Source organism: Corvus moneduloides, chromosome 24 (assembly GCF_009650955.1).
Source record: "Corvus moneduloides isolate bCorMon1 chromosome 24, bCorMon1.pri, whole genome shotgun sequence".
Lineage (NCBI taxonomy): Eukaryota > Metazoa > Chordata > Aves > Passeriformes > Corvidae > Corvus > Corvus moneduloides.
In genome coordinates, this window is record NC_045499.1 from 721,393 (window position 1) to 730,124 (window position 8,732).

The window sequence follows — 8,732 nt, forward strand, 5'->3', positions numbered from 1 at the left end:
GGAAAGGATGGGGTTGGAGAAAGGGTGTTGTGAACCAAAGTGATGGGGTGCAGGGGAGGGAAATAAGGAGTGCAGGGGTGGGATGAGGTGGGAGAAGAGGTGCTGAGAGGGGAAATGCTGGGGAGCAGGGGGTAGGGAAGGGATTTGATGTAGGGGATGGGGTGCGGGGGAGCAGTGCAAGGACGAGCGAAAGGATGGAGTGCAGGAAGAGGGGAAATAACGGGTGCCAGGGGGGCAGTGCCAGCGAGGCCACTCCAGTCCCCGCATCCCCGGGCGGCCCTGCCAGTGCCGTTCCTCCCGGTGGGGGCGGGCGGGGGCCGGTGGCTGCGGCGGGAGGCGGCGTCGGGGGGGGGCGGGACGGGGGGGGGACACCGGGCAGCAACCGAGCGCCGCCGGGCTGCGGCGTCACTGCGGGCCTGCGCCGGCCCCGCTCCGGCACCGGGAGACGCCGGCAGAGGGAGCGGCACCGCGGCACCGGCCCCGGGCAGCACCGGCCCCGGAAGCGGCTCCGGTCCCGGCGCCGCCGCGCAGCCGCCGCCCCTGTCCCGGGCAGCGCTGAGCGGGGACACCGGGCCCGGCCCCGGGATGGGGCCCGGCGGCGCCGGGAGCGGCTGGCCCCTGGCCGGGACCCTGCTGGTGGCCGTGGCCGCCTCGATGGGTAAGAGACATACGGGGAGCGGGGAGGGCCGGGGGATCCGGTGCCACCCTGCGCCTGGACACGGTGCCACCGTCCGTGACACGGGGATCCCGCTGGGTGGGACTCGGTGCCGCCAGCCGTCACTGTGAGTCGTGCCACACAGGGCCTCTTTGACCGGGGGTTGCTTGCACCGAAGTGTCCCCCTGGGCACTCTGTCCACCCCCCTCCCCCCCCCCCAAACCCACCTCCCATTTGCTGGTTTCGGGGTGTCCCCGGTAGCCGCTGACCCCCGGGAACAGCAGGCAGGGAGACGGTGGCTGACCGAGCCGGGATGTCCAGCCCTGGGGAATCTGGGGGCTTCCCACGCACGAACCCCGTGCCTCAGTTTCCCCACTTGCCCCTGAGCTGCCGTGGTCCCATTTTGGGGGGTGTGAATGCCGTGTGAGACCCCCGCAAAGCCTATCTCCGTGGCTCCCGGCACGCTGCCCCCGCGCCTCCGGCCGCCCCCGGGCCTCGGCCCGCGGCTATTTCTGGGAAGACAGGTGGCACCGGCCAGAAATAGAGCGGGAAGTGCCACTGGAACACGCGGAAGGGGGGAAGCTGGGCGGATCTGGGGGCATCTGGAGGGGTCGGGGAGCTGGGTCTGCAAGGGTGTGGGGGACGCATCCTGGAGGGCTCCAGCACAAGCTGCAGGGGGGTCTGCAAGGGTGTAGGGTTGGATGGAGTAGGGTGTGGGGGTCCATAGGTGCAGGATCGAGCAGGGTTTTAAGGGATATGGGGCAGGATGGGGCAGAGCAGGGGTTTGGGGGGTCCATGGGGCAGGATGGACCAGGACGAGGGAATAGGACACAGTGGGGTACAGGCTGTGCTCATGTGGGGGATGGAGGGCATGGGGTGCTGCCGATGCCCCCGAGGGTGCTGATGGCCAGGTGCCCCAAGGCCCTGGTGATGGGTGGCTGTCCACAGTGGCCGGGGGCGAGGACTGCCTGTGGTACGTGGACAGAAACGGGTCATGGCACCCTGGCTTCGACTGCGAGTTCTTCACCTTCTGCTGTGGCACGTGCCACCAGCGGTACTGCTGCCGAGACCCTCTGCGCCTGCTCACCGAGCGCCAGCAGCGCCACTGCCTTGCCTTCAGGTGCCACAGCCAGGGCTGATGGGGCTGGGGACTCCCCTGGGCGGGCTGGGTGCTGGGACTGAGTGCTGGGCATTAGTACTGGGTGCTGGTCATTGTGTGCTGTGCATTGGGCAGAGGTGCTGGGTGCTGGGCACTGGTATTGGGTGCTGGGCAGTGTTATCTGGGCCCTTTTACTGGGTATTGGGCATTGGGTGCTGGATTCTGGGGGCTGTGCACTGGTATTGGGTACTAGGCACTGGTTCTGGATGCTGGCCAGTGGTACTGGGTGTTGGACACTGGTACTGAGCAGTGGCACCGGGTGCTGGATGCTGGGTGCTCTGCACTGGTACTTGGCAGGGGCACCGGGTGTTGGGCACTGGGCGCTGTTATTGGACGCTGAATGTGGGTGCTGTGCACTGGTTCTGGGCACTGGGGAGTGGTACTGGGTGCTGGCAGTGCTGTTGGGTTGCCAGGCTGTTGGCTCTGGGTGCTGGATACTGACACTGGGTACTGGGCACTGGGCAGTGGTGCTGGGTTTTGGATACTGGTACTGGGTTGTTGGGCCCTGGGCACTGGTATTGGGCATTGGTGCTTTGCAGTGAGTGCTGAGCACTGCTACTGGGTGCTGTGCACTGGGTACTGGTACTGGGGGCTGGTATTGGGTTCTGGGTGCTGGACACTGGTACTGGGCACTGCGCATTGAGGGGGATGGATGCCGTGGACTGGTCACTGGTACTGGGGGTTGGCACTGGGTGCTGGACGCTGGTACTGAGAATTTGCACTTGGGTGCTGGGCAGCGGTGCTGGTGCTGGGCACTGGTTACTGCTACTGGATGCTGGTCACTGGGCAGTGGGCACTCGTACAGGGCACTGGCACTGGGTACTGGGCACTGCTACTGGGTGGGCAATGCTACTGGGTGCTGGGCAGTGGTCACTGGTACTGGGTGCTGGTAGCGGTTCTGGACAGTGTCACTGGGCATTGGTACTGGGCACTGGGCAGCGTCACACTGGGTGCTGGGCAGTGGTACTGGACAGTGCCACTGGGTGCTGGGCACTGGGCAGTGGGCAGTATCAGTGGGTGCTGGCCGGGGGTGTGTGCCCCGGATGCCCCCCAGGCCCTGCTCCCCACGCCCGGGGATCCCACAGCCCCAAGACCATCGCGGGCATCGCCTCAGCCGTGGTGCTTTTCATCGCCATCGTCACCACCATCGTCTGCTGCTTCATGTGCTCCTGCTGCTACTTGTACCAGCGCCGGCGGCACCCCCCCACCCCCCTGCAAGGTGCGGGGCTGGGGGCAGGGACAGGGGTGCAGGAGAAGGGGGTGCAGGAGGGTCCTGTAGGTAAAGGGGGTGGAGGAGGATTGAGGGGGCCTAGAGGAATTCAGGGGGAACAGGAGTCTGGTGGGGGGCGGAAGGGATGGGGGTGTGCAGGAGGAGGGGGGTCCAGAGGGTCCTGCAGGTAACGGGGTGCAGGGGTTGAGGGGGCCTGGGGGAATGGGAGGGTGCAGGGATGGGGGATGCACAGATGGGGGGTGCTGTAGGTACAGGATGAGTGACTGGGGGAGCCTGGATGGATGCCTGTGGGAACTGGGGTGTGTGTGGGCTACAGGGATGGGAGGTGCAGGAGGGTCCTGTAGGTAGAGTGGAGGAGTTCGGGAAGAGGCAAGGAGGGGGGATCTGGAGGGATGCAGGGGGGGATCCGAGTGTGGGGGTTGGGCAGCAGGGATGGGGGGGAGTGCAGGAGGGTTCCTGAGGTACAGGGTGGTGGATATTGAGGGGGCCTCGAGGAATGCAGAGAGGCCTGGGGGTGGAAGGGGGGAGCTGCAGGGATGGGGGTGTGCAGGATCCTGTAGGTACGGGGTGAAGGGGTCGGCGGGGGGCTGGAGGGGTGCGGCGGGGTTGTGGTGCAGGGTGGAAGCTGAAGGGATGAGGGGGAGCAGAAGAGTCCTGTAAGTGCGTGGGGGGGGGGGGATGGGGGAGGCAAGGAGAAGGGGGGCTGTTGGAATGCGGGGGGGGGCGGACTTCAGGGATGGAGGTGTAGGAGGCGGCATGGGGTACACGGATGGGGAGAACAGGAGAGGTCCTGAGGTACAGGGTGGAGAGGTTGTGGGGTGGTGAGGTGGTGGGACCTGAAGGGATGTGGGGGGAATATTGGGCACTGGATTGGGGGCTGCTGATACTACCCTGGTGCCCACCACCCCGAGGCACCATCCCTGTCCCAGTGCCGGGGTGCCGCAGACCTCCCCAATCTCTCCCGCAGGCCCGGAAATCCCCTTGTGCAGCTACCCCCCCGCAGCTCCTCCAGCTCCCTTCCCCATGGACCCCAAAGCCGGCCCTATGCCTCCCCAGCCTGGCTTCACCCCCATGGCCATGTACCCCTCGCCCAGCCCTGCCGTCCAGTACCCCATGTACCCCTCCGGCCCCCCTGCCTACAACCCCACAGGTGAGCACCGCGGGGGGAACGGGGTCCCTCCCTATTCCCGGGGGGGCCCGGTGGCCCGGTGACACCCCGTCTGCTCCCCCCGCAGCACCACCGCCCTACACCCCGGCACAGCCCAGCTACCCTGGAGCATAGGCCCCCGCCGGGACCCCCGCACCCACTGCCGGCCAGCGGGGCCGGGCTGGGGACCCCCGGGACCCCCCATGCCGCTGGAGGGGTGCCCCAGCCGGGGCTGGATCGGGCTCTTCTCGGCCATCCTGGGGTGATCCGGTGCCAGCAGAACAGGGCGTCCCTTGTGCCGCACACTGGGCCCTTTGTGGGTGCCTACCCCTGCGGCTCTGGGTGCCAGCAGCCCCGAGCACCCGCGGCAGGGTCCCCAGGGGGGTCCCCCGAGGGCCGTGCACCGCTGTCACCCTGCACGCACACTTCAGGATTCACCCCCGGGGTTGGCATTAAACCACGTCTTGTGCCCACACCCTGGTGTCGTCTCGGTGACTCTGTAATGGGGAAAGAAGGGGAGGGCAACACCTCCAACCCCTTCCCGCCAGCTTTAAGATGGGGGAACATGAATTCCGCCCTGCTCCTTCTGCTCCCGAGACTTCTCCATCCCAAAATTTTGTTGGGATGGGTCTTTCCTACCAAATCAGCCGCTTGGATGAGCCAGCCCGGAGTGCTGCAGCCTACCCAGCCCCTCTCACTCAAAACGGGGGCGTGAAACCACCCTTGGACATCTTCTGGGTGAGAAAACAGCAAATTCAGCGCCGGGATGGGGACTGTAGGCGCAGGGACGATTCTTCTATCCACGCTCCCTCCCCTGGACAGGAATAAATGGGGGAGGGTGGGTGGGTGGTGTCACCCCGATGGTTGTTCCTGGTGGGATTCATCCCCCCCACCGTTGGTGGCTAAATTTGGGACCAGAGTCCATCAGTCCAGGAGCAAAGCCAGACAGACCTGCCTGGAGGGCCAAACTCCTGTCCCATCTCCCAGGCCCTTGCATCCCATCACCCCCCAAACCCCTCTGAGGAGCCCGGGGTGGGGGGAGCTGAGGGGGTGCAGCTCCAAGTTTTATTGAAGTGGGATGGAGAGGAAAAGAAATAATAATAAAAATAATAATAAAAGCAGCGAGGTGGGTGCAGGGGGGAGGGGTGGGGGTGTGTGTACACAGCCAGCTGCGTGGGGGGCTCAGGATCTGGGGACCCCCCGCTCCCGGAGGTAGAGGTCACGGATTTCGGCCAGGCTGCGGCTGAGCGTGCCCAGGGCCTGGGCGATGCTGCGCAGCACCGCCGTGGTCTCCCGACGGCTCTCGGCGTATTCCCGGCGGAATGCCCGCATCTCCTGCACCAGCCGCTCACTGGACTGCACGAGGCTGAGCTGGGGGCACTCGGGGGTCCCGTCCAGCCCCGCCGCCCCGGGGGGCCCCGCCTCTCCCGCGCCGCAGTGACTGAGCTGCTCGGCCTCCTGCTCCAATAGCAGGCTCGGGAAGTCGGAGCCCAGCGGCTCCTGCTGCCCGCCTAGGTCGCCGAGGGAGAGTTCGGGGGCTGCGGGGCGCGGGGGGCTCCGGCTCCAGCCCTCGCACAGCTCCCTGGGCGGGCAGATGCCAGTGCGGGGCAGCCGGCGCTCTGAGCCGCGGCCGGGAATGCCGTCGGCAGCGGGGCCGTGGAAGGGCTCAGTCTTCACCTCCACCGGCTCCTCCTTCACCGGCTCCTCCTTGACACCTGTGGGAGGGACGGGGAGCACAGGGCAGCTGGAGGGATCTCCAGTGTCTCCAGTGCCCCACGGACCAAGTGACAGACCCTCTTGTCTCCATCCCTGTGCTCCCACACGCCCTCTCCTGCCCCCAGTCCTGGTTCCATCTATACATATCTCCCTAGTCCTGTGTCCCTCATGGTGGTTCAAATCCATCCCGTGTCCCTTGTCCCTCTCCTGGTCCCAGTACTCCCATACCCCTGTCCTGAATGTGGTGTCCCCATGTGTCTGCATGGTCCTGGTACCCCCACATCCCTGTTCTTGTCCCAGTATCCACATGTTCCTTGTCTCTGTCCTGGTCCTGCCCCATGTCACTGTCCCAATCCCACCATGTCTTTGCCCTGTTCCCAGCCCCTTCTTATCCCTGTCTAGTCCCAGTACCGCCTGCCTTTTGTCCCTGTCCTAATCCCAGTCACCCATATCCTTGTCCTGATCCTGGTACCCTTCTGTCCTGGTCCAGGTGCCCCTGTTATTCTCTGTGTCTTCTATGTCCCTGTCCTGGTCCTCCCACATCCCTGTCACCTGTGACCCTGCCCCACTGTTCCTGCCCCAGTCCCTCCATGCACCTGTACCGGTCCCAGTGTCCTAGTCCTGGTATTTCCCACATCTTGGTCCCAGTCCCCTCACGTCTGTGTCTGTTCTAGTCCTCTCACATCCCTGCCCTGTTTCCCTGGATCTGTGTGCCAATCCTTCCATGTACCTCTCCAAGGCCTAGTGCCCCCATATCCCTCATGTCCCTGTCCCCATTGTCCCCTGTATCCGTGTCCCAGTTCCCCACAGCATGGTCCCAGTGTCCCTGTTCTGGCCTTAATCTCCCGTGTCTCTGTCCTGGTCCCTCTACACACCTGTCCTGTTTCCAAGTTTCTTGGTCCTGGTTCCCTGCTCTCAGTCCAGGTCCATGTCCTGGTTACACCATGTCCCTGTACTGGTCCCAGTGCCTCTGTGTCCCTGTTCCAGTTCCCCATGTTCCTGTCCTGATGCCCTGTGTCCTGGTTCCCCAGGTGCTGGTCCAGGTCCCCCTAGTCCCCATCCCCATCTCTCCATGCACCTGCCCCTGTGTCCGGGTCTGGCTGTGTCCCTTTCCTGATCCCCCTCACCCTGGTCCTGGTCTCCTGTGTCCCTGCATGCACCTGTCCTGGTCCCAGCGACCTGTTTCAGTCTCAGTTCTCTTGCATCCCAGTCCCAGTCCCCCATGTCTGTGTCCTGGACCCCACATCCTGGTCGCAGTATCCCCATGTCACTGTCCTGGTCTCCTGTATCCTGATCCCCTCACATCCTAGTCCTGGTCCCCTGTGTCCCCGTTCCTCCCAATCCTCTCCTAATCTCAGTGGCCCTGTGTCTGTGTCCTGGTTTCCCATGTCCATGTCCTGGTCCCACATGTCCTGGTCCTTGTTCCTCGTGACCCTGTCCCTCCATGCATCTGTCCCGGTCCCAGTGTCCTCATGTACCTGTCGCTTGCCCCCACTTCCTGATCCCATTTCTCCTTGTCCCATTCCAGCTCATCCGTGGCCCCTTTTCGGTCCCCCATGTCCCATCCCGGTCCCCCCAGCAAGTCCCTGCCCTGGTCTCCCATGTCTGTGTCCTGGTCCTCCATGTCCCTGTCCCACCATACACCTGTCCCAGTCCCAGTGCCTGTGTCTGTGTGCCGGTCCTCCCGCATCCCGCTCCCAGCATTCCCGTGACCCTGCCCCGTTCTCCCCTGTCCCTGTCCCAGTCCCAGTCCCGGTCCTCCCATGTCCGTGTCCCGGTCCTCCATGTCCGTCTCTCCACTCCTCTGTCCCGGCCCCAGCCTCCCCGTGTCCGTGCCCCGTCCCCGCGCACTCACCGTGCTGTGCAGACCCCTCGGCGCTGCGCACCGGAGGGTCGGTTCCGGCGGCGCCGCGAGGTCCCCAGCCGGGCGCGGGGGCGGGCCCTGGGCCGGGCTCGGCCGCGCCGTTCCCGTTGCTGCCGTTATTCCCGGTGCTCCCGTTCCTGGCGGCGGCCCTGCCGGCCGGGCCCTGCCGCTCCAGCCGGTGCCGGCTGATCTTGTCCCCGGCGCGGCGGCGCAGGCCCCGCCAGCGGTTCTTCACCTCGCCGATGTCGCGCTGGTGGCGGCCGGCGGCGTTCACCTTGTGCGTGATCCGCCACCAGATCTTCTGCTTCTCGTACGCGTTCACGGTACCGGCGGCGGCGCCGAACAGCAGCGGCTCGTACCGGAGCACTTCGCTCATCAGCACCTCCAGCTCCTGCAGCGTGAAGTTCGGCTTCCGCTTCAGCAGCCCCCGCCGCGCCCCGCCGCCGCCGCCCGCCGCCGCCATGCTCCCCGCCGCCGCCGCCGCCTCATGCCGCCGCCCCGCCGTCCATCGCCGCGGCCTCGTGCCCTGCGCCGGTTCCCCGGTGCGGAGCGGGGGGAGCGGGGCCAGACGCCCCCGATAGCCCCCGATAGCCCCCGTCGGGCGCTGCCGCTGCCGCTGCCGGGGCCGGGGCCGGGGCCGGGGCCGGGGCCGGGGCCGGGGCCGGGACGGAGCGGACGGGCCGGGGCTGCAGCGCGCCCCCTACCGGCCCCGCCGCGCGCCGCTCCGCCCCCGGTTCGTTACCGGCGGCCCCGGTGCGCTAAGGGCGCCCCCTGCCGGCCCCCGCCCCCCCGGGAGCTGCGCTGCCCCGCTCCGCCCCGCCCCCGTGGGTTTAGGGGACACCGCCGATGTTTGGGTGATGCCCCGGTGCTCCCACCCCGCGGCCGGCCGGATGCTCGGTGTGGGATGTCCCAATGGCCCCGCGGTGCCCGGTTGAGGTCCCGCCTTAGCGGGGGCCGACC

The 8,732-nt window shown here is 66.6% G+C and overlaps 2 protein-coding genes across 2 annotated transcripts; one reads left to right on the forward strand and one right to left on the reverse strand.

The window, feature by feature from the left end:
* The first annotated feature begins 393 nt into the window (after window positions 1-393).
* On the forward strand, window positions 394-4,667 carry SHISA4 (shisa family member 4). The gene is made up of 5 exons (XM_032133136.1): window positions 394-658; window positions 1,604-1,775; window positions 2,900-3,033; window positions 4,013-4,195; window positions 4,281-4,667. The coding sequence occupies exons 1-5, from the start codon at window positions 586-588 to the stop codon at window positions 4,325-4,327; spliced, it is 609 nt and encodes a 202-aa protein (XP_031989027.1). The 5' UTR covers window positions 394-585; the 3' UTR covers window positions 4,328-4,667.
* Window positions 4,668-5,224: 557 nt separating this feature from the next.
* LOC116455358 (collagen alpha-1(I) chain-like) lies at window positions 5,225-8,243 on the reverse strand. The gene is made up of 2 exons (XM_032133135.1): window positions 7,764-8,243; window positions 5,225-5,907 (listed from the first exon to the last, which is right to left on the reverse strand). Exons 1-2 carry the CDS (start codon window positions 8,233-8,235, stop codon window positions 5,375-5,377), a joined length of 1,005 nt encoding a protein of 334 aa, XP_031989026.1. The 5' UTR covers window positions 8,236-8,243; the 3' UTR covers window positions 5,225-5,374.
* Between the last annotated feature and the right edge of the window lie 489 nt (window positions 8,244-8,732).